General features: G+C 44.7%; 1 protein-coding gene across 1 annotated transcript in view; it reads right to left on the bottom strand.

The window, feature by feature from the left end:
- The window catches only part of ITGA4 (integrin subunit alpha 4), a 365,777-nt gene that overhangs the window by 209,740 nt on the left and 129,759 nt on the right, over nucleotides 1–26,278 (bottom strand). The window contains exon 6 of the mRNA XM_069225453.1: nucleotides 18,760–18,889. Coding sequence (XP_069081554.1) covers nucleotides 18,760–18,889 — 130 coding nt within the window. The remainder of the gene's footprint in view (nucleotides 1–18,759; nucleotides 18,890–26,278) is intronic.

Here is a 26,278-nt window from a genome sequence, read left to right as displayed (position 1 = left end):
TGGTCAGAGGACAAATGAACATACCCAGAAGTTCTGAGGACCATACTCTCCTCTCCCACTCTGGGTGCCACCAGGATAACGTGGGCCCGGTTAGTTCTTATTTTTTTCAGAACTCAGGGGTGGAGAGGTATTGGCCGAAAGGTGTAGAGGAATCCCATATTCCAGCCTAGTCTCCGAGCAACAGCCGCTAGGAAACTCTATTGAGCACAAGTGCTGACAATTGTGATTTATCGGCAGTGGTAAATAGATCTAGCCAAGGTTCTCCTTAGTCCTAAAAGAGACCTTGAGCCACCTTAGGGTGCAGGTGCCATTCATGGTCTGTGAGGCATTGACAGTTGAGTTCATCTGCCCTGGTGTTTAGAGATCAGGCACTTCATGATGAGAAAAAAATCCTGATGTTCCACCCTTGTCCAGAGGCACAGTGCCTCCTTGTTGAAGTACCACATTGTGGTAGTATTGTCTGTGAACACCTGAACCAACTTCACTTTGGCGGAGGGCAGGAAAGATTTGATGCCAAGTAAACTGATGTGCAGCAGAGTCTCTGCTGCAGACTAGAGACCTCTGACCTCCACTCCTCCCAGATGGCAGCCTCTTCCCAGAAGTGATGCATCAGTCACAACCATCAGCTGTGGGTGGGGAAAGGAGAGGGTCTCCTGCTCACCTAATCACAGCCTGTTAGCATCACTGTAGGGTTTTCACAGTTACTTCTAAATATGGACTAGGGCGGAGAGATTCCCATGGTGCTGTGTCCACTAGGACTGCAGATCCCACTACCGAACCTACATATACCATTGAGCATGCTTCACCAGCAGGATGCAGAACGCTATCAGGCCCAGCAAACCCAGAGTCAGTCTCACCAAAATCCAGGACTGAGGTTAAAAAAAAAATCAAGATTGTGCTTGCTGTGCCACCAGATTCAAGCTAGCCTGGCTGATGAGGGATTATACCCTGAAACTGATCCCACTATACTTTTTTCTGCTCCAGGGAGGACCTGGCCTGGCAGTTCGGGCTGGACTCTTCCCATGAGGAGCACGGTCAAGACTGATTTGCATATGGCGCGGTCAAAACTGGAATGACATGTGAGCAACAAAACTGATTGATTAAACCCAAATCTGTGAATGAGGGGTGAATGATTAGTATTGCATTCCATCCCTCATCTGTTGTTTTTGCATTTGTCACCCTAAGTGGGAAGGGTATGCCCAGACGTGGGTCCCATCCTCGCTATGCCACCAGATTCAAGCTAGCCTGGCTGATGAGGGGTGATACTCCAAAACATGTCCAAGGATGCTTTTTTTCTGGTCCAGGGAGGACCTGGCTTGCCAGTTCGGGCTGGACTGTTCGCATGGGGGGGCACGGTCAATACTGATTTGCATATGGCATGGTCCAAACTGGGATGGCATGGCAAGCAACAAAACGAATGGATTAAACCCAGATCTGTGACAGGGGGTGAATGTTTGATTTGTTCCAAATTCCGTCCATCAGCTGTTGTTTTTGCATTTATGTAAATTGAACCCACATAGTTTTTCTCCTTTAAATATTATTCCACGCATCTGTCCTGGAATTACACTTGGTTTCTTTTGTCTATTAGCAGCACATTGTGATTTGAATATCCATATAACAATGAATAACTGGTGGTGTGGGGTGTGTCTAAATGTACAATCAGATTGTTTGAACTCTTCAGTTTTACCAAATTCAGAGTAGAATTTTTCTGTGATTGGTATTATGTGTTGGCATCCGTATGGTTGAATATGGACCTCAAAGAAAGTATATTGTTTTGAGAAGTGAAACACTTTACACTCTTAGCCTGTGCATTTGAAACAAAGCTACAGTGTGAAAGCCTTAATATTTGTGCATGCATGGCTAGCAAATCTCTTTCTTTAGAACACACTGCAAACATTATTTATATATCCTATGCTGCCTTGTGATTTTATTAGTTGATAGGGATACTATCATGGTTAACAGGAACATTTAAAATTATCTGTAAGCACTAAGAACCGGCTTTAGAGCTGATGGTGCCGGTGTGAAAATCTTTTTTGGCACCTCCCTATGACCTTCTCCTCAGATTCCCTCACTACCACCCAGGAAAAGTGTCCCTCATCTCTCCATAACACTTCTCTCACATACCTTTCAATTGTTTTAAAACACTGGTAAAGGCTGGCTTCATTAATCCACATAAAATACAGATCTGTTCTTTGCAGCAAGCATGTTAACCCTCTGCACTACTTTATGGCGAGTCTAATCTGCCACTAAACAAAACCTGATCTCTCTCTCTGGCAGGAACATTAACCACAAGAGTTTTCTTGATATTTTTATAGCCGCCTGAAAACTGGTTGCACAAGTAACTCTGTATCAGGTGCTTTTAAATCTTAAGTTATTGCTCAACACAGCGCCCCCACTGAGGTCTGTGCCCCCACCTTCCAGGTCAGCGCCCCGTGTGGCAGCACCGGTCGCACTGCTCCAAAGCCGGCCCTGGGCACATACCTCCAGTTTGTCTGTCAGTTCATGATCAATACTATTAATTGTGTTTCTAAAGGATTGCATAACAAACGGCTAATTAAGAGGCGTAACGTTTAAAGATACAATGGCATCATTTGCATACACTAGTGATTGTCTTGTTTGGCATGGGAGAGTATATGATGTATTTCCTGTAAAACTTACATCCATAATAATAATCTTTGTAGGCTTTAGCGTCAAAGATCTAAGGACAGTTAGAGTCACATGAGATGTGTCGAAATATTCTTTAAACACTCCAGGTTGCTCAATTAATTAGCCATCCGAAAAAAAGAAAGATTCTAAGTGTATAATGTCAAACAATAAACAAATTAAATGATCATTTAAATAGTTAACTTAGTTCTCCGACTATACCCTTTACAAACGCTTCTGTCAATACGTTTAGCGTCTTTAGCATTGTTGAACTGTAAAGTCTCTGAAACTCATTACATTCACTAACAGTGCAACAGTACTTCTGGGATAGTTTGCCCTTTCACGTAGTTGTATGAAGTAGAAAAAACTGTGTTGAAGCGAGGTCCTTTCGTCTTCTTATTAATGCTTTAAATCACGATGCAGCAAATCTCATCTTAGCCTCAAGTAGGAATATTTATATAAGGAAAACTGCCTCTTGTCAGTGCTTAATTGGAGCCAGTGGTTGCCAGTGGGGGCCACCAGCACTCATGCCTGGGAAAGGCACTTATTTTTCCTCATCAGACATTTTCTGAGTGAAAGAAAGAAAATAAAAACACACAAAGCAGAAAGAAGGAGTAAGAGAAAGAGAAAGATGGAAAAACCATGACCAAGGGAGAAAGCAGGGACAGGCAATAGTGAGATAAAGGGGCAGGTGGTGTCTGGCAGTGGATTAAAGAGCACTGCACTTAGAGTATTCCTTTGCCAAACAAATAATTCCTGGTCCTTCTCTCAAGAGTCAGAACATAAATACAACAAGAAAGAAAATATTTATTTTCTTTATATATGACTTTCACCCACTCGAATAGTGGCATTCTTCATTATCAAATCCATCCCAGCCCTTAGAAGCCAGGGTGGGCTCTACCAGGAATTCAGAAGCACTTGATATATCCTACTGGGGGTCTAAAGATTAAAAGTACCTCACTTTTACAAAGGTGTCCATATATTGATGTTAAAGTGGGTATAGGTGTCTTAGGGCTCACTCTCTTGTCCCGTGGGGGGAAGCAGGGATAGAAACAGTAGGCGATGGTTTTGATGATGATGTACTGATGTCGTTTGAGGCCATTAGAGACCTTACCCTGGTGGGCTTGGGACAATTCATGTTGGTTTACTCCATATGTCATTTAATTAGAAGAGCATGGGCAGGGGGTGATCAGGAGCCTATCACTTCTCCCGCACTACATTATTTTCTCTCAAATAATGGCCACACAAAAGTGATTACAAATTTGTACAAAGCCCTAAACGGAGAGTGGATGGTAACAGACTGGAGATTGTGAGGCAGAGATGGAATGCAGTTCTCCTGATGCCCTTGACTCCCGGGGCTTGGATGCTTGCCCTTCAGCAGGTTCAGCACATATTGCGAAACCCCAAGTTCCGATATACCCAATTTAATTTTATACACCAGACATACCTTTCCCCATTCCATATTCGGTGCATATACCCTGTTTCTAGTCTGACGTGCCCCCAATTAAACTCACCAACGGCTCATTTTTACCATATGGTGTGGGAATGTAGGCCCCTTCAGACAGTCTGGCACGACATAGTGGCAGACATTACTGACATCACGGAACACTCGTTCCCACTGGAACTGAAATCTTGTCTTTTGGGGATACGAAGCAGAAATAAGCAACACATTTAAGTTCATAGGTTTGCCGATTTGGCATTTATCATGTATAAAAGACTGGTTGCCATGAACTGGAAGGCACCAAGGGCACCGGAGCTCCAGGTGTGGTGTGTCATAACATTGCGCTGGGCACGGACGGAGTCCCGGGTGTTACGGGCATTGCGAGATACGGGACAGGTGCACACGGGACATGACACTTGGGAAACACTTGTCATCAGACTGGAAATTAAGAATGACGAGCGCCCGCAGTGAATTAAGGAAACATGGCAATTACACCTGCAGGGTGGCGTGCTTAGAGTTTCCATGCAGAGTGGGGTGGCACTGTGCATTTGGAAGGGGCCTTTGTATATTGTATATGGTAATGTGCTGATGTTGAGCTTCCAGGAATGCCAACAAAAGATTGTTCATATCCAGTTGATTGAATTCCTGTGTGTGCACAGCATTATAATGGTCAAGCCGTATTGGATTGCATGCTTGTAATGGGTTGTGTTAACGAGCTGAGGGGTAAGATGAGCAGGCAGCCAAGGGTGACACATGTTACATGCTACTGTATTGTACCTTGTAATTATCTTGCTTCGTGGGTGTATCACTTGCAACCCCCTGGAAAGTTTGCACAATGAATCAGCAATTAACTGCGATGCTGACTTTAGGAGAACGGAATGCTTTGATCCAGTAGTTGATATTTGTATTTGTAAACGATTACATGTGTTGAAAACAATAAAATAGATATATAAAAATAAAAAGGTATAGGTTGAAAGAAAAAGGGGTGTTCTCTTCGAAATTATGGTCCTAAGAGCCTCATCTATGCCGTCAACATATTTCAGCCCTTTAAACTGGCCTAAAAGGTGCCAGGCCTTCATCAGGATGAGAATCATGTAATTTCCGCTTTGTCTACGTGTATTTCTATAAACAATCAGTGGACAAATCTTACATGCAGTGTTAATCAAATGCATGCAGGCTGTATAGTAACTTGCCTGAATTTATGATGGAGCACAAATGTGGCACCTGTTTTGGATAACCACTAGGCTTCTCAGGGGGAGGCAGGGGCACGCCCCTGTAGTCACACAGTCGTCAAGGGAACACGCTGCAATCTGCCTCTATTCATGCCCTGTCACTCCCCTGAGAATCCCTATGCAACTTGCTGTTTGCACAGGATTCAGAATTTCACTAGTATAGTTGTGATGACAGCATAGATGTTAGACCTCTTGGCTCCCAAAGAGGGATGTAATAATGTCTTTCTGCAAGAAGTCATCCACTATCCAAATAACTGTACAAAGTTGTTAATTCACTTTGTAATAAATCACTTTCACATGAGTACTTAGAAGCCATTTAAATGCAGACCAATAATTTAACTGGCATTTCCTTCCCCCCGCCAAAGTTACAGATAACATGGCCATCTGTAATTTTGGGAGTAGATGGATACCACAGAATCATGAGAGTCTGTGAAGGCCTTGCGGTTATTCGTCATTTCCTGCATGTATAACACCCAGATATTTCACCTGCTTTCAGCAGTTGAAGTGTTAGTGTAAAATGCTTCTGACTAGCAATGGTCCGGCAGAACTCAAGATCTAGATGGTATTAGTAACTCCCACAACTGTTTCTTCTGCATTACGGGGCCAGATGTATTAAGATTGTGCTTAAATTGGTGAAATGATCATGGCATATAAAGCTCTTAGGTCAAACAGGTAAATTTAATGCGTACAGAAGTCACCATACACAAGGTGTCAGTTCAGATGCTACCACCAACTGCCATGAAACACTTACCAATGCAATCCTCAACAACATTTCAACCTCACACTCCACTTCACTAAGACCACTGAAATTCTACTTACTGGTTCAGAACATTACATTACTTTCCCCTTTCCATTGAAAATTAACCAAAAAAAATACAATGAAAGATATTTTAAAAATTACAATAAAAGATACTAAAATACCTTATCTCGAATAATACAGAAAATACACTTGTATGAACATTGCAAGAGTACCTGCAAGCCAGAACATTAAAAAAAACATACATTGCAGCAAATACAAATGGTTGAGAGCATTACAGGAATTACTGGAAAGAAGAACATTTTGCAAATACAGAAAATCTCAACTCTTCATGAGCATCAATTACAAAAATAAACATTCCAATCATAAACCACAGTTTACTTCCTGAATCTAAGTGGAACCTACCTATTTTGGTTACTCCTGTGGATCATAGGGCACTTACTGTTTTGAGAAACTGCAGACTATAGGGAAACCTAGTTAAACGTTAGATCTACCTTCTTAGTGCTACCATCACACCTCACAACCCCACCTAATTCCACCAGTCAGAACTATTGCCTCTAATGGTATTCCCACAGCCTTTGCCCACCACACGAAGTTCACTGAATTTTCTATCTCCTTTCTTTGCATAAGTCCCTTTTCTGATATAGACCTCATCTCCAACTTAAATTTTCCTTTCATGGACTTGATCACGCTTATCAAATTTGTTTTTTTCTTTTACTTTAGCATCAGCTACTTTTGTCTTTGTTATAACATCATATTCATCCAACTCAATTCCAATTTCAACCCATCTGTTCATTCAACTGGGAAAAATATTTGTGGCAGGTTTTCTTCCCCTCAACAGTTTAAACCGAGGCACCTGTGTCATGGAACAGGGACTCGTTTGATAAAACCATAAAAGAGTGTACAGCATTTAAAACAATACCTGTCTGCCACCGCCCATGGCACACACTGAGTTAACACCTTGTTCATGTGCTCAACGTGGCCATTTATCTGGGGATGATAGAGTGGCATTCTGAGATGCCTGATGTCACCTCCTTTAAGGAACGACTCAATCTCCCCAATCACAAACTTAACCCCATTGTCTCACCAAGAACCAAAAACCTAAGAAAACCTTCCCTGTGAAAAATTCCATTTACAAATTCTATAACAGCCTTCATACTGAGCTCTGGAATGCATTTGAGTTCAGGCCACTTTGAATAGAGATCCACTACTATCAATGCATAACATAGATGGTTTGGTAAGCAGTTGAATGAATCAACCAAATCAATGACAATTTTCTCCAAGGCATTTGAGGGACACTCAGGCGGTTGCAATGGAGGCTTCCTGATAACCAAACTCTTTTCTGCACTTGAACACATCACATACCTTTCTACAAAACAGTTGATCTCTTTATCCATGGATGGCCACCAACACCTGCATGATCATGGTTTAGTGAAGGACTTTCCTAAGTGTCCTTCGTGACCCATTTTGATTAGCATAACACTGATATTTTCTGGTCGGACCAATTTATCTCCTCTCAAAAAAAGACCATCTTCTATAGACAATTCATCATGTACCTTCCAAAAAGGCTGACATGGTAACTCCAGTGATCTCTCTGGTGGCCACCCTGCTTTGACATAGGAAATAACCAGTTTTAGAACTTCATTTTGAGCTAACTTTGATTTCCACTCATCCTCAGACACTGCACACATTTCTTCTACATCCATTGCAGCAGTCAGGCAATCCTCATTAACACCCACACTCTTGTCTTCTGTATTCTCATCTCTGGCTGGAAACCTTGACACAAAATAAGCCTGAACATTCCTGGCACATTTTTATGTCAAATTGATATTGCAACAATTTTGCTGTGATCCTAGCAATCCTGGGGGTCCGGTCCTTTATCTTTTCCACAGATAACCGACTGTAGGAGGTTGGCTCTGTATGCACTATTTCAAAGTAAGGAATAGTATGCACAGAGTCCAAGGGTTCCCCTTAGAGGTAAGATAGTGGCAAAAAGAGATACTACTAATGCTCTATTTTGTGGTAGTGTGGTCGAGCAGTAGGCTTATCAAAGGAGTAGTGTTAAGCATTTGTTGTACATACACAAGCAATAAATGAGTAACACACACTCAAAGACAATTCCAATAGGTTTTTGTATAGAAAAATATCTTTTCTTAGTTTATTTTAAGAACCACAGGTTTAAATTTTACAAATGAAAGGTGTTGCAGGTAGGTACTTTAGGAACTTTGAATTAGCAAAATAGCATATACAGTTTTCACATAAATCACATATAGCTATTTTAAAACTAGACAGTGCAATTTTCAACAGTTCCTGGGGGAAGTAAGAGTTTGTTAGTTTTTGCAGGTAAGTAAACCACCTATGGGGTTCAAGTTTGGGTCCAAGGTAGCCCACCGTTGGGGGTTCAGAGCAACCCCAAAGTTACCACACCAGCAGCTCAGGGCCGGTCAGGTGCAGAGGTCAAAGTGGTGCCCAAAACGCATAGGCTTCAATGGAGAAGGGGGTGCCCTGGTTCCAGTCTGCCAGCAGGTAAGTACCCGTGTCTTCGGAGGGCAGACCAGGGGGGTTTTGTAGGGCACTGGGGGGGACACAAGTCCACACAGAAAGTACACCCTCAGCAGCACGGGGGCGGCCGGGTGCAGTGTGCAAACACGCGTCGGGTTCTCAATAGGTTTCAATGGGAGACCAAGGGGTCTCTTCAGCGATGCAGGCAGGCAAGAGGGGGGCTCCTGGGGGTAGCCACCACCTGGGCAAGGGAGAGGGCCTCCTGGGGGTCACTCCTGCACTGGAGTTCGGATCCGTCAGGTCCTGGGGGCTGCGGGTGCAGAGTCTTTACCAGGCTTCGGGATCTGAGAGCAGGCAGTCGCGGTCAGGGGGAGCCTCGGGAATCCCTCTGCAAGCGTCGCTGTGGGGGCTCGGGGGGGGGGCAACTCTGGCTACTCACGGTCTCGCAGTCGCCGGGGAGTCCTCCCTGAAGTGATTATTCTCCACAAGTCGAGCCGGGGGCGTCGGGTGCAGAGTGTCAAGTCTCACGCTTCCGTCGGGAAACGCAAGTTGTTTCAAAGTTGCTGCTTTGTTTCAAAGTTGCAGTCTTTGGTGAACAGGGCCGCTGTCCTCAGGAGTTCTTGGTCCTTCTAGAGCAGGGCAGTCCTCTGAGGATTCAGAGGTCGCTGGTCCCTGGGGAAAGCGTCGGTGGAGCAGTGTCTTTAGAAGTGGGGAGACAGGCCGGTAGAGCTGGGGCCAAAGCAGTTGGTGGCTCCGTCTTCTCTGCAGGGTTTTTTAGCTTAGCAGTCCTCTTCTTCTTAGGTTGCAGGAATCTGAGTTCCTAGGTTCTGGGGAGCCCTTAAATACTAAATTTAAGGGCGTGTTTAGGTCTGGGGGGTTAGTAGCCAATGGCTACTAGCCCTGAGGGTGGTTACACCCTCTTTGTGCCTCCTCCCGAGGGGAGGGGGGCACATTCCTATCCCTATTGGGGGAATCCTCCATCTGCAAGATGGAGGATTTCTAAAAGTCAGAGTCACCTCAGCTCAGGACACCTTAGGGGCTGTCCTGACTGGCCAGTGACTCCTCCTTGTTTTTCTCATTATCTCCCCCGGCCTTGCCGCCAAAAGTGGGGCCGTGGCCGGAGGGGGCGGGCAACTCCACTAACTGGAGTGCCCTGTGGTGCTGTAACAAAGGGGGTGAGCCTTTGAGGCTCACCGCCAGGTGTTACACTTCCTGCAGGGGGAGGTGTGAAGCACCTCCATCCAGTACAGGCTTTGTTACTAGCCACAGAGTGACAAAGGCACTCTCCCCAGGTGGCCAGCAACATGTCTCTAGTGTGGCAGGCTGCTAAAACTAGTCAGCCTACACAGATAGTCGGTTAAGGTTTCAGGGGGCACCTCTAAGGTGCCCTCCGGGGTGTATGTTACAATAAAATGTACACTGGCATCAGTGTGCATTTATTGTGCTGAGACGTTTGATACCAAACTTCACAGTTTTCAGTGTAGCCATTATGGTGCTGTGGAGTTCGTGCATGACAGACTCTCAGACCATATACTCTTATGGCTACCCTACACTTACAATGTCTAAGGTTTTGCTTAGACACTGTAGGGGCACAGTACTCATGCACTTGTGCCCTCACCTATGGTATAGTGCACCCTGCCTTAGGGCTGTAAGGCCTGCTAGAGGGGTGACTTATCTATACTGCATAGGCAGTGTGAGGTTGGCATGGCACCCTGAGGGGAGTGCCATGTCGACTTACTCGTTTTGTCCTCACCAGCACACACAAGCTGGCAAGCAGTGTGTCTGTGCTGAGTGAGGGGTCCCCAGGGTGGCATAAGACATGCTGCATCCCATAGAGACCTTCCCTGGCATCAGGGCCCTTGGTACCAGCGGTACCAGTTACAAGGGACTCCCCAACCATCAACCCCATATCCTGGAGATAATTCTGTATCTTTTCTAGATGTATATCATCATCATCATCATCACCTAAAGTGGCTACAACATTGGTACTCTTCTCTTTTGATTTTGGCTGACTTTGTTTCCCCTCACTAAAATGTGGTATATTCACACATCTAAAACCAACATGTGTTAGTTTGAAACATCCCTTAGCTTACTTGATACTTCCTTATTCATTTTGCACTCTTTTGAATCATACACCAAGAAACACAAAGACTCTATGAGATTTAAGTAACTTGGCAAACCATAGTGCAATGATAAACCAAAGTAGTGTAATGAAGAAAGTGAGTATTGCTGTAGACCCCCTTATTGTTCTCTACGATGTTGAATGTACTATGTGTATCACTATGGAATCATGCACCAAGATTCACAAAGTCTTCAATTAAATTTAAGCAACTTGAAGAACTATAGTGCAATGATACACCAAAGTACTGTAATGAAGAAAGTGACACCCTTTATCAAATTCTATGTTCACGTTTAAACTATATACCTTGACTGAACTGAATGTTATTTTGGCAGCAACAGAACCAGTATGAAATTATGAATTTTTTTACCCCGAATTGCTCACACACATGGCTGCCAAAATTGAACTCTGAAAACGAAGCAAGCAGTTTAGTTGGTATAGGTTTGCGCTGGCAGCTTCCTTGACGTTGCATAAATAAATAATGTCAGAATGATATGGGCTGGCCGTGCTCTAAAATTTCTGCTAAGCATTAATTTCAATGAAACGCACACTAAACGTCACTGAATAATTTTTTTTTAAATGGCAGCAGTGATCACCACGTAGAGATACCCTAGATTAAATGGTAGTTCGCGTTCTCATATCGTTCCCAATTAAAAATGGCTGCTACATTGCAGCACAACATTTAAACTGGTCAGGGGACCTTATGCATTTATGTTGCTGAACTGCACACTAGCAATTATATAATAGTGGTTAAAATGTCCAGCGTTGCAACGTGAAGCACTGCACTCCTTCCATGCTTGTGCAATCAACCCTCGTAGGTGCTCCTATTCCCAATTATGTGCACCTTACACAGTAGCACATCCCGCGAAACAAGTACTCCTAATTAGCAGTGATCGCTATCACACAAAGTGTGAAAATAAGTGAAACTTGCGGGTTAGGTCTTCCTTGATTATACATGGGTCATACTAGTCCTGGCAGCTTCTGCTTGTTGCCAATGGGGTTTGGAGGGAGCTAAGGCTTGCCCAGTCCCCCCCCCCCCCAGGCTGATCGGGCATCAGTGGTAGAATCCACCACGTCAAGAATTGTATTGGTTCAGGTTACGGTGAGGGCGGGAGTTAATTAGGGGTTTACATATAAGGGTCAAGGTGTGGACGGCCTCTTTGGCCATTTTGTCACACCCAGAGATAGTTATGGATTTGGAGCCTTCCCTCACCTCCCTTTATTATGTGTTTGGGTTTTTTATTTGTTATTTTATTTAATATTATTTAATCCAGGTATTTTTAGGGTTTGAGTTTTCTTGGGTTCCTTTTTGGTTTTAACCTATTAGGTAGGTAGAATGTTCCATTGTGATTGCGCTTTCTTAAGTTTTAATAGGACAGGCCAATGGTTATTTTAGGTGAATGTTTTATTAAATTGCTGCTTGTAGGCAGGCTTGGTTAGGCGGGTCTTTACAGACATGCTTTTGGGGGGGGAAGGGTACGGATGTACAAAGATGACAGGTCAGGGATTTTGGAGAAGGAACAAAGGGGGGAAAGGCAAAGGTAACTACAGAAGGTGGACAGCAGGACAGATGGGTACTGGATTGGGCAGGTCAAGGTGGGGATGGGAAGGGGGTATTGGTGACTGAGAAGTTCATTAGAGGGTGGGGTTTAGGATGTTACATCTATTAGCTAGGAGGTTTAGTTTTGTAACGCTTAATTCCAAGCTTATTGTTCCAGACCTGTTCTATTAAAGTGGCCTTTTACCCCTAATTGGTTGTGGTTTAGACGCTGTTTCGCCTGACAAATTTTGTGGTGGTACTGGTGAAACGAGGACGACACATACAGCTCTCAGGTTGAAAAGGTAAAGTTAATGCATACAGGAGCCACCATCCATGTTGTGTCAATTCAGCTGCTACCACCAACTGCCATGGAAGATCAGCGCTATCCTCAACAACATTCCAAACCCCACGTTACACTTCACTAAGGTCCCTGACATTCTTGTTCATAACGTCACAGAGATCCTCAGAAGGGACATGTATCCACATTAGATCTATGAAAAAGAAATCATGGTGGCCTGGCAAGTGTGTACCGCAATACAACATTTTGGGAAAAACGTAACCTTTTAACAGAGCACTCTATTCATCCCTACTTACACAATAAATTATTTTCATTTGTCAGCATGTTGTACTTTAGAGTCAGCTTTTTTCCCCATTGGAGCATGCTTTAACAATCACTTTAAATTAAATATATCACCTTTGCCTTCGAGGCCCCGATGCTATTCTTTCCACTAGCTTTATTGTTCTTTTGAGGTGGTTCCATTTACAAACTAGACTGCAACAGAATCACTTTGCTATATTTTTTGCTACAAAAAGTTACTTTTTAAAACGTACTTTATTTTAGTATTTTTAGAGCATGGACCAAGTTCAGGGGCAGTGGGCTGCTGAAAATATTAGAGTTGTATGGATAACAAGCAATTTGAACCTCCGGATATATACGTCAGTGTAGATGCAATGGCATAGGGTGCAAGCAATGCTTTATAATGGAAGAAATAGTACTTCTTAACATCACTGAATTCAGCATAATGAGAAAAAAAGACTATATATATATATATCACAAAGAATCGCTATGCGGAAAATGTATATCACAGACGGTCTTCAATGATCAGACAGATCACAATGGTACAATATGAGTAGGCTACATAGTGACTGAATACTTTAGTCTGGAAAATTCAACAATCTCTGCATAGATAATGCTTCCATTTTCTTACGATAATGGCATTACTCCTAGTCCTACTCCCTCGCCTTCCTTTTAACCAATGAGGCCTCCCGCCTCCCCCCTAGACCCTCCCTTCCCCTTTCAAAAACCCCCCCCACCCTTATCCCCTCCTGTACAAAAACCAAGCCCAAGCCGCAACTCGGACAGTCCGTACCGGGAGGGTGGGAGGGAACGGAAAAGGAAGGCGAGGGAGTAGGACTAGGAGTAATGCCATTATCGTAAGAAAATGGAAGCATTACCTCCCGTCCCTCCCTCGCCTTCCTTTTAACCAATGAGACATAGCAAGAAAAACACACAGGAGACGGACATCGAGTTGCAAGACCCTTATTTAATATCCTGCACCAAGAACATCCCAAACAGTATCTCATAGAGGATAAGACCCGGTGACCAAACACCGACTCCAAACCACCCAAGTCCGACAGCCTATAATGACGCACAAACGCCGAAGGAGAAGCCCAAGTGGCGGCCCTGCAAATCTCCACCACTGAAGTCCCCTGAAGCTCTGCCACCGTCGCCGCCATGCCTCTGGAAGACCTCCCCTGAATCCCTAGAGGAGGAACCACCTCTTTCAAGGAATAGGCCAACAGAATCAAAGATCGAACCCACCGACTCAAGGAAGCCGTGGAAGGTTTCTCACCTTAGCGTGCCGGACCAAAAGTAACAAACAGAGAATCCCCTGTACGAAAAGGAGCCACCACCCGCAGATACTCCAACAAAACCCTACGTACATCCAACGAATGCAAACGGACCTCCTCCCCTGATGAGGGATCCGGACAAAATGAATGAAGGATGACCGCCTGCCTGGAATGGAACGAAGAATTGACTTTTGGAATAAAGGAAGGCACCGGAACCAGAACCACCCTACCGGGAAAAACTTACAAAAAAGGAAAGGAACATGCCAATGCCCCCAATTCCCCCAACCGACGAGCCGAAGTAATGGTGACCAAAAAGAACGTCTTCAAAGATAGACGTCGCAAATCACAGTCCCCCAATGGGTCAAAAGGGGCCCCCGTCAACACATCCAAAACCAAGGACAGATCCCATGAGGGAAAAGAACGTACCGGGCGAGGAAATAAATTAATAAGCCCCTGAAAAAATCCAGGCATCAATCGCCCTTCAACTTGAAGATTACGCCACTGTCCCTAAATGCCCGAATAGCCGCCCACAGTACCCGAAGAGAAGCCACTGACAACCCTAAACGAGCACCGTCCTGCAGGAACTGCATCACCTCAAAGAGAGAAGCGCAGGAAGGATCCAACTCACGACTTAAGCACCAAGATGAAAACACCTTCCAATGTCTACCATAAGAAAGCAAAGTTGAACGTCTCCATGAAGCCAGCAAGGTAGAACTCAAAGCCACTGGCACCTAACAGAAACGCCCTGAATAGTTGAAACGGAGGGAACGCATATAAAAAGGCCCTGCGGCCAAGGACATGACATCCCGTCCACCTCCCATGCTTGGGGACACCGAAACCGGGAGCAGAAGCACCCCACTATCGCATTCTCTACTGACGCAAACACATCCAGCACTGGAAGACCCCAAAGCCGAACCAGATGCCGAAAACAGAGACCTCCGGAGAGAGAAAAGTTGAGAGGAAGGAAACACTCTGCTCAGTAGATCCGCCCGAACATTTACCACTCTCGCCGAATGACATAGGCCACGGCCACTAAGACGTCTGTGCGAACCAGAACCGCCAATCCCCTCAGGGAATCCTGGAAATGGACCAGAGCCAGGAATATAGCCCGCAATTCTCGCCAATTAGATGACCGACTCGCCTCCCGAGGGGACCAAAACCCCCGAATCTGAGCTGACCCCATCCATGCCCCCCAACCGGAGAGGCTGGCATCCGTCGTCACCACCACGGGTCTCAGAGGTGACAAAGACACCCCTACCCTCAGGTGGTCTGCATCCAACCACCACTGCAACTCTCTGTGAATCAATCCGAACCCTGGAACCCCGTCCCTCAGAGAACCGGACCCTGGAGCCCACCTACTCAAGAACCACGTCACCAAGCACAGGGGATGGAAACGTGCCCAAGAACCCCAAAATATCACTGACGCCAAATGTGCAGTCGCAACCATAGAAGAGCTCGGGGAGCAGACAGTAACCATACCTTCGTTACCAAAGCCTGGAGAGCATCCAACCTATTTTCGGACACAGTCACCAACCCTAGAATAGGCTGAAACCGAGCCCCTAGAAAAACCAGATCCTGGGACGGCACATGATTACCCCCAATTGATCAAAAACCCGTGTTATTGCAGGACCCCCAGAACTTGGGCCACCTGCCTTTGCAAAAGGTCTCGTGAATGGGCATGAATCAAAATGTCGTCTAGATAAGGGTGCAGAAACACCCCTTCTGAATGAAGCAAAGCCACTAGAGGAGCCAGCACCTTCGTGAAAATTCGGGGAGAAGATTTCAGACCGAAAGGCAGAACGCAAAACTGGAAATGATCCTGCCCCACAGCAAACCTCAGGAACTTTTGAGAGGACCATGCCCCCGGTACGTGTGGGTAAGCATCCTGCAGATCCAGTGACACCAGAAAATCCCCTTGCCTGACCAATGGAAAAATAGTCCGAATGGACAGCATGCGGAAATGCACTGTCCTGATCCAGGTATTCACCTCCTTCAGATTGAGCACCGGTGGAAATCCCCCTGAAACTTTCCGCACAAGAAACAAGACCGCATAAGTGCCCTGACCTCGGTCCTCTAGCGGAACGTGGGAAATGGCCCCCATGACCAGTAAGTCCCGCACTCCGTCCCATAATGCTCCACTCCAAGACCCCTCTGAAGGCAGAGGTGTGGGATGCACCCCGGAATCTGGAGGAACCGCCACAAAATCTATGACATAACCATTGGTCACCATGTCTAGTACCCAATGATCGTTTACACTGGCCTCCCAAGCTGAAAGAAAGTGACACAGTCATCCCCCAACCGGCCCTCTGCCAGGCCCACAGCGAATGCCAGGACCCCTTCTTGAAACCACCCCGGGTCCCAGGAGTAGACTTCTTAGGTGAAAAACGCGGATGAAAACGCCGTTTCCTAAACGAAAAGGATTTAGCAACCCTAGTAGGAGAAGAACTGGAATGCTTCTTCCACCCTTTACCCGAAGAAGAAACCCCTTTATAAGGTAAGGCATGCTTCCGCTCCTTAAACGCCTTGGAAAGTATGGATGGTAATAGTTCTCCAAACAAGTTACAACCCTCAAACGGCAGTCTCAACAAGGCCGCCTTTACCCCTGGATCAGCCTTCCATGAACGCAACCAGAGGGACCTACGAGCCCCAATCAAAGACCCAGATGCCAGAGCCGAAGTACGGACTATATCTGAAGACACATCCGCCAATAATCTGGCCTGCCAGGAGCTCCGAACATTCCGCCCCTTCCTGGACAGCAACCGCAAGTCTGTCAAAGCCTTGAACCAATGATTGTGACGCATAAGCCGAATAAATCCCTGCCTTCAGCGCCAGATTCTCCGCAGCAAAAGCCCTCTTAAGACCTGAATCCACTTTACGGTCTGTGGCATTCGTAGGCACACAATCCTCCGGATTGACTGCCGTTTTGCCAATCAGAGTAGCCAGAATAGAGTCCAGGCGTATTGAAGGAGGAAAAACCCCCTCACCCTCAAGTAAGTAAAGTTTCTGAAGGAATCGCGGAACCTGAGCCTTCTCCACATCCTTCCACTCACGAAACACCATATCCTTCACAGGTCCCTGGAAAGGCATGGCAAACATAAAAGGCGTCTGATATTTGAGGAAATAAATGAGACTCTGAGTTTGTAGGTTGAAACACAGGGAAACCTAAACTGTCCCGAACATGTGTCATCACTGCCCACATTACCTCTTCTGGAAACCTATTTCCCCCCAGATGACGTTGATGGGGCCTCATCCACACTCTCCGATGAGGATTTCCTTGCCGCTACTGATGAGTGCGCACGCTTAGACTGAACAGTCCTGGCCACGCCAGCCTGCAGTGCCCTGGTGACCGCCATTTCAACCATATCCTGCACTTCCTCACTAGACATGAGGGGAGTACCCCTGTCAGGTACCTGTGGGTTCTCAGGAAGAGCAATGCTACCCTCCCCTCCCACCTCCGAGGAGGAAGAAGAGACAACCACGTCTCTTTGCTGGAGCTTTAGGCATGGTAACCAAAATAACACTGTCTTACATTCCAAAACACTACCCTACATATAGGACCCTGGTCCTCCCCTAACAGGGCTCCACCAAACCCTAAAAAGGTTACAATCCTTGTAAAAATCCAAAAAACCACGGGCAGAACGCCCGTCCTACCTGACCAGCATCCAAAAATTGAAGTTCCTCGGTCCTCGCGGCTCCGCGGCGCGGAAACCCGGAAACTAACGCCCCAGCCACAGAGGGCCGGCTGACCCCGTCAGCCGGCCCCCAGTACACGCCTCTCGAGCAGCCATGCCGTTCGCTCAAGACGTGACCCAGCCGTAGCACTCCTCGCGGAGCACCGCGTCCCGAGGAGTGCCTCCATCGACGACCTCCAGGCCCCGCCGTGCAGGTAAGAAAGGGAAAGAAAACCGTCTAGCGTGGGCTAGACAAAAGAACAGGAGGGGATAAGGGTGGGGGGGGGTTTTGAAAGGGGAAGGGAGGGTCTAGGGGGGAGGCGGGAGGCCTCATTGGTTAAAAGGAAGGCGAGGGAGGGACGGAGGTAAAGATAAAGATAAATTACCCTGTTCTGGTATTCTTTATTTGTCTACATGCGTTATCTCCTCTCCTTTTTTCCCCATACTGGTGCCATAGCTGACAAAGAAAGTGGCACGTTATGCTATGACAAGGGGGAAGTCTATAAGGACTGAGGAAGAATGTAAACTATACCCTGTCTCTCTGCATCCCACGTCACTCTTTAGCCCAGCCCATCAATCTATCACTCTCCATAAGTCAATCCAGGGTCCTCATTCTTTTTACGTCATGAACATAACCCTCATTATGCTGTAGTGCCATGGGAAATATCCACCCACACATGTAACGAGAGGGGACTGGTAAAAAACGTTGCTGTATTTACCTTTAGGGTGGCATCATAGTAATTGAGAATTAACACAGGCAGATTATGTAGCCTGTTACAAGTCATGAGAAATCACATGCACATAACATTTCCATCTTTTCTTGCAGAGTGCACAAGCAATTCAACTTGTTTTATTAACCTGTGTACAACAATGCAATAGTGATTACAGTTCTTCCCGTGCCATTCAATAAAAGACCCCTTCAAAGTAGTAATTCTGAGCCATACAACCATATCTTCTCTGAAGAAACACCAAACTTTAACTACAATATCAAAATCGAACTTACCTAGGTAACTTCCGTACTTCACTGTATTTTCATTGTCTGCATATGACTTGAAAGTATTCCCTGTAGTATTGTAAACGAAAACAGACCCAGTCCAAAAATTCGATCCTGGTGCGCCCATTATGATTAAATTCTAGAAAAATAATAAAACTGGATTCAGAAAAACATTGATCACAATTTATCAGGCATACAGTAATCCACGACAAAGAATTAGAGGCAAGGTAATAAACAATGTGGCTCTTAATCCTATAGCAGTTCACAGGCGTTTTCTAACATGGCCAGCGCACAGTTTGTGATGGCTTCACAACTTGAACGAAGACTAGTAAGCAAGACACTATGTTCAGGAGATTAATGGTCCAATATAGCCATTCTTCCAGAACTGAAGACTGCTACTAAAATACTCTCCCAGCAAAGATGGCCCAAATTACCAATTAACAAGGGAAATGGTCAAACATGTAAACTTTACTCATTTCTTAGAGGAACATCTAGAAGCAAAGGAGGAAAGCAAACATATTTTTCAGAAAACAAATTCACACCAGAACAAATTACAGTAATCCATAATGCGTACAACCCTGGAAGCAAGTTAAGAAGAAAACATAGGACTATGGATAGGAGTTATTAAACTAGTATTGGGCAGCCCAACACCTCCCAATTAATGACTGGCTATTCAGAGACAGAGATGACCCCGCCATAATATTCATCATATTGGAAATAGCTACACTTAATAAATATGGCTTACTATCTAGATTGTACGGTTAGGAGACCCCTTCCATGTCACCTCAGATCACTGCTCTGCCATTGAAGTGTTGACACCGGGCACTGAGGGGGACTGGCCGGTATAGAAAGCAGACATGAGACTCCTCTATTGCATTGTACTTGGCTTAGGGAAGTATCCCAGTTAAAAGGCTTTGGTGCATGAGATACGACAAGGAAATCTAAAATTGGTGATGTGTAGGTGTCCAATTCTATGTTATACTTTGAACAAATGTCAGGTCAGTTTGAGCTACATCAGCTGCAGTGTTTTATTCGATATCTGCAGCTGAGACATGTACTAGAGGGCTATAAAGATAGTATACACCTGGTTCCAGATAAACCTGGTTCCAGACTTTAATCAATTAGAGTCCAGACTTACTATTGAAAAACTAGAATCCAAGAATCTCTAGGCTTTGTAGGGGTTAGTTATCAATTCCCCTGACCCTCTCTTGATACTTTAAGGAACGATTGAAGAGAGACTTGGACACACTAGAGGATGAAAAGTGGCTGGAAGCAAACATGGCTGCCAAACAGGGGACATCTTTCTCCAGGCTATGCTTCGTCCATTTTAAATGCTTTCCTAGTGAATACTATATACCTGAAGGACTATGGGAAATGGGGAGAGGGTCTGATCTGAATTGTCTAAGGTGTGGGGGGCACAGGGGCACGTTTCTACACACAGTTTGGGAATGCTCTGTCGTGCAAGCCAGTTGGTCCCATGTATTTACAACACTTGAGGCAGTGGTTGCTATACCTACATAAAGGGACGGAAAGGTATACCTCCTCAATAAGCAGCAAGATTGCGATGCTGCCATTTCCGCTGGCATTGGTCTAGTGGTAGCCAAGACAGATATTGCTTGCTATTGTTGCTCCAACAAAGCTCCCCAAATAGCAGAGTGTTTGTGAGGTATGAACTTTTGCAACCTCACAGAAGAGTCAGTCTGTAAGGTTAGAGACTGTCCAAAGTAACTCTCCAGGATTTGGGTGCATGCTGGGATCATTTTGACAACATAAGACAGACATGCAGAGATCACAACAGGGGAATGGAAGGAAGTGATTACATTTCGGAGCTGGCTTGTTCACATTATTTTGAGAGTAGTGACTAATGGATTTAATTTGACTACATGATATGTGAAAAAGACATTGCAGTAACAGTGGTGTAGGCTGTTTTAGGTTTGTTAAGATCTATTAGTCCTGTATGATGATGTGTACCTTTGTTTTGATAAAATGTCAATAAGCAGATCTTGGAAAAAAGTGAACAACCGTTTTTGAAAAAGAGTATAAGGTGACACTTCCGAAGGGATTCAGAGCCTAATCCTACCTTTAGTGAAAAAGTGTATGAGATACTAACATCAATTGCATTAGGCATAGCGGGGCTTTTTGGAGCCTAATATTAGAGATGTTTGGTAGCTTTATAAGAATTGCATGTGTGTTAATTACCCAGCGTGTGTATTTACTTACCTCTTTCTTACAATGGCGGAAACCACTGGGTAGGTATAGCTAGAATCGCGTTTCCATATGAAATGCCTTTTTTGTTGCTAATAACTTTAGCGCCAATAGAAAAATCCCTTTTTGACTAGTTTGTGCACGGAAAGTTTCGGGGTGATCAATCGGGGGGCAAGAAAAAGAAGAGGTCTGAAAATGCGTTTTCCCACTAATTTTTCCATTGGAATTTTAGACACAGCTAGAGCTCAACCTGCTGAACTGATTTCCACCATATTTGTCAGAAAGCTAGATCTTGGTCCAGAAAGAGTGCTCTTTGTGTTTTGCTCTAAAGCTGTTCAGTAACTTTTGAGAAATGAAGGTTCAAAAAAATTGTATAAATCACATTGTGGAAGATCAGCAGAGCCGACAGATCTCCTGCTGAGATCTGACTGGCTGCCAACACCTCAACCAGGAAGTGGTGGCAGCCATCTTTGGACTCAGATCTGCAAATCTCTGGCCACATTTTTTTAAAACACCCAGAGTGGGCCAGGGCCTGCAGGGGAAGGAACACGCATAGGTTATGTTTTGGGGAGGGGTGAGTGCCCCCCTCCCAATTCTAATAAAGCCCGAGGACCCCATTCCCGGGGCTGCCATTTTCATAAAGGGGAGGGTGGCGCGACACCCCCTCCCGAAGCCTAGTTAGGCCTGGGGAGTCCCATACCCCAGGTCTGATATGTATTAAAAAAAAGGGGAGGGAGCAGTGCAGCTCCCGTGCCTTAGAAAGGCCCTGGGAATCCCATACCCCAGGGCAGTAATTAAAACAGAAGGGAGGGGGCCCGCACGACCTCCATCTCTGAGCCTTTAATGGCTCCAGGGACCCTATCCTCTGCTGTGTCCATGGAGCTCACCCCAGGACACAGTAATTTGTTGGCACACACTGGCACAGGCAGGGAAACTTGTGTTTGCTCCCATCTGCCAGGAGCATTTTTGAATCTCCTGCCAAACAGGAGCAAACACAAAGTCTGTTCCCAGCGGGCAACATTTTTAAATATGCTCCCACTGGCTGGGAACATACTTGAGAATGGTTTCCCTTCCTGCACTAATGTGGGGAAGAAAAACAGATCAACATATTTCAGCATACATACCTGCTCCCACGGGCGGCAGTACTGCCTTCTTCCACAGCAAGTGGGAAGCCAACTGGGGTAGCGAATTTATAGTTAACTTCCGATATGAGTTATAGTTACTTACAAAAACTATAACTGGTGAATGTCTTTGGTTTCTAGAATTTGAAACGTTACAAGGCTACTGAACATTCCACCTAACTATAAAGTTACTTTAATCTATGTTTTTTTAGTGAATATAAAATATGTGCGTGTGTATATCTATACATATTGATTGCAAAAAAACGAAGGTTAAAGTAACATTAAGGTTAGGTGTGATAAAAAGATATGTTTTTGTTTAAAAAAATAAACATTACAAGTTCACAAAAAAAAAAAAAGTTCCACGTAACATTATAGTTAGGTGAATTTGTCAATAACAACATTAACGTTTTGAAACAAAAAAAAAAAAAAACCACAGAAGTTCACCAGTTCTATTTAGCAGCGCTAAATATAACTTGCACCCACACCATGCACTGCTTATGATATCACATCACTCATGATATGTTCTGGCCTCCAATCTTTTTTTTGATCCTGCAAGACTCTCACAAGATCATAGTATTTTTTCTGACTTTTTTTTTTCTTTCTCGCCCAGGGTGGCCCTCTGGCAGCAGGCCGAGGCCCAGGCAGCTGTTTATATATATAATTTTTCTGAGCTTCTCCTCCATAAAACATGTAGGTTAGTCTACCCTTCATCATAAAACTCTGGTCACCTCGGAGTGAGGACTTAATTTATGATGTTCAATTGTGAAGCCTTTAATAATTAGTGATATGAGAGCGGGAATTGCAACTCCTTGATTACAGGTGTTCCTGTAGAACATTTCCAAAAACATTCATGGCAAACCACTATGCCTGTGTAATTATTTAAGAATCTATGAAATTTTTATAAAGAATTCCTTTAGGATCAAGACAGGGATATTTTGAAGTATATAAAGAAGCCTTAGGAGTGTGATAAGTTCGTCCCCATGCCCAAAATGGGCCATGATGTCTCCAAGTTACGAACAACAAACATTTGCCCTTGCCTTGAGTGATGACCATGCCAGGTATTTAAATTCTTTCATTGCCACTTCCAAGGGGAATTAGGCTTGTGTGCCAGGTGTCCACACTATAATTAGTGCATATTCCAACTGCTCCTGAGTCCAGATTGTAAGGTAAATTCTCTGAAAATAAGGAGTTGACAATGCATTGTGGATCTCTATGATCAGCCACACTGATGAGGATATCATTGATGTCTAGAGGACGTTTCTCACTCTTCCGATCAGAACATCTTATTCCGCCAATCACAGAATCACTCCTAGTCCAACAGGGCTATGGCTTCAGTGAGAGGGCAAGTAGTAAATGTGATAGGGGTCATCAATGTTTTGTCTCCATTTTAAAGAAAAGTTTCATGATAATACATACTTTCAATCTTCAGTCTTGTCAGCGGTTCTTTACAGATTATTTTGATCATGTCAATGTACTTCAGGATGATTCATTTTCTCCAGAATGTAAACATGAATGGCGTTTCCAGAGAGCTTTTGCCTCCAAAGGGCATTGGCTCAGAGACGGAATGGATACTTTCTGACAGTTATACAGCTAGAGATGCATGTCGGTGGATCTCTCTGGCATGAACACTGAATGTTTCGGGTGTTCAAGTTCATCAAATAATGTTAGGACTGGGGAAATGTATTTAACAGGGAAGTATGTTGATAAGAAGTGCAGTCCACCTTTAGGTTTCATGTTTTGAGAATGATCACTATTTTTGCGGTGTCCTTTGAAATGGCACTCAGCCTCCAAATGTGTTTGTTGCAGTTATAGTAAGTCTAGTTTTTGTGTGTGTGAAGGAATTAGACACATACTTTTATTTTATCTGTATCTCTCAAACCACTGATATTGCAAGTGAGGAACACAGGGCCACTGTCATGGGTCTCACTTTATCAAAAACTATCACAATTTACACAAAGGCATACTTTTTTAGCAAAATGTGTCCTCTTGATCTGCACCATAAATAGACTCCTGTATGACAGTCCTGCAACTACCCACCACCCAAATGCAAAAATGTTTGTCACGTCACCATTCCCATCCTTCTCTCAGCCCTTCCTCTACTTTAAGGAAGTGCAATACATTTCCTTCACCATGACGAGAACTTTCTCTTTGCCACATCAGGGGTCTTTTTCCACTTCAGGCCCACTTCAGTTCAGTCTCGAAAGAGTGACACTGTAGCACTTTTGCACTTGACTTGGCCCACTGCCTCACTGCTTGGAGGATGCCAAATTAAGGAATTTTAATTAATTATGGCCAACGGAGGACTCCCCAGAAACAGATGAAGAATCTGGGCTTTCCATGCCGCTCCACCGAGAATTAAGACCTTAAGCGCCTTTGTTTTAAACTTTTCACACACATTCTTCTACAAATAATTAAATATTTTGGCCTTGGGTTTTTTTTGTGGGCCACAGTGGGATGACCTTGGGCCCACAGACATGCCTTCTTGGCTTGTCTTTATAGGGAACAGAGACTCTGATGTTCCATTAAGGTGCGTAGCTGAAAGGCACGGCCAGCTAAGAAACATGTACATGCTCCTTTTAGTGCTAAAACAGTTTAGTCAGAGGAAGAAAGGGAGATGTTGAATAATAAATGTAAGGAAATTCTAAAATACCATTTTAATGTTGCAATTCTAATAGTCTGTTTGTTAGCCATTATCGTTGCTACTATTCTGTTTGTTTTGATAGTCACAGCTACCCACATTATTAGAATTAGAACTGGATTCTAATTTTAACAAAAGCCATAAAACTACATTCTTAGCGTATATCCGATTGAAAGTGAAAGGAGATTTGGAACTTACCAACAACAAGTACTATTAGGAGTCTCACAGGACAGATCTTTGCCCAGACTGCACCATCCTCGTATAATACTCAAAAAGTCTGTGAGTTACAGTCCACTGGGTTCTCTGTCTAGTAGGCATGTTGACTATGACTGTGCTGCCGGAGGGTCTAAGGATCTTGGACCATATTCGGAATACATTTCAGAGACCTGTAAACTTGGATTCACTATCAGGTGGTTTTCCACTCACCTTAGTGGGTTCTGTCCTCCCTCTGATCAGTGGTGTACTGTACAATATGTGCAGTGGGAGGGAAGAAAAGGGTCTGGTTCTTCTTTCTGTGGTGGGTTGAGATGCATCTTGTGGTGAGTGTTTAAACAGTGAGCTTGTGTTAATGTTTAAGTAAGATATTACAACCCACAACCAATGGCCCTAATGCACCTTGATTTCCATTGAAGTCACTGGAGGGGGCTTTAGCCCATCATGGTCTTTGAGTTCTGCTGCCTTCCACAGCGATGCACCCTGGTGCAGTGCCACGTCTGTCCAGTGTGAGAAAAGAAGTGTTTTGAGGGCTCCAATCCCTTTTGTAGGGCCCCAGCACAGCCCTGTTTACTCTGACTATATCCCAGTGCAGTCCAGTGATGTCTAGTCAGCTACACCTTGCTCACCATTGGTTCACTGGATGCCTTCCAGTCGTCCGTCATGTGTCCTTAGCTTTCTGGGCAGGGTAAACTGTTGGGGTGGGGGGGTAGAGCTTATTACAGCCTAGGAAGCACTTGACCATTTGCACAGCTTAAAGCCTCTATCCAGGAACAGTGCTATTGGTCTTTCTAGACACATGCAGCACTAGGCCTCAGCCCAGGAACAACCCACAGCTGTGCGCTCACTCTCAGCTGCACCACCAGACTGGCCCCACCTCAATGCCAGTTGAGCCACATCCTCTATTTATTTTAGTTATGGTACGCACTGCTCGACTTTGACTCTCCAAAGTTCTGGGAGGCAGCTCCACTCACTTTTTTCTCCAATCCTGTAGTTCCCTGGAGACATCGGTCATCTTGCATTCAGGTCTGCCACCCTGGAAGTTACCAGCGTTTTCCCTTTCTTGGGCCAAAACAGTGCGAGCTACTCATTGTTACTTATGCAGCTTCATGGAGGGACACCTATTCCCAAGTGCTACAAGCTGCAGGATGTCAGGATGTGTACGGATTTCCCTGTAGGAAGCAGGCCTAATCAGGAGCTCATTCTTGCTTGTTAAGCACCATTGATGGCTTTTCTGTGAAACTATTTTGGTGCTGTTTGTCAACTGCTGCAATCTCTCTCCAGATACTGTATCTACTCCATTCTTTGTCTTGCTAAGTCGATGGTATATCTTCAATAGGTCTGCTCTCAG

Source organism: Pleurodeles waltl, chromosome 3_1, assembly GCF_031143425.1.
Source record: "Pleurodeles waltl isolate 20211129_DDA chromosome 3_1, aPleWal1.hap1.20221129, whole genome shotgun sequence".
Classification (NCBI taxonomy): domain Eukaryota; kingdom Metazoa; phylum Chordata; class Amphibia; order Caudata; family Salamandridae; genus Pleurodeles; species Pleurodeles waltl.
Note: the sequence above shows the minus strand (reverse complement) of the source record. Positions and strands in the feature narration are given on the sequence as shown.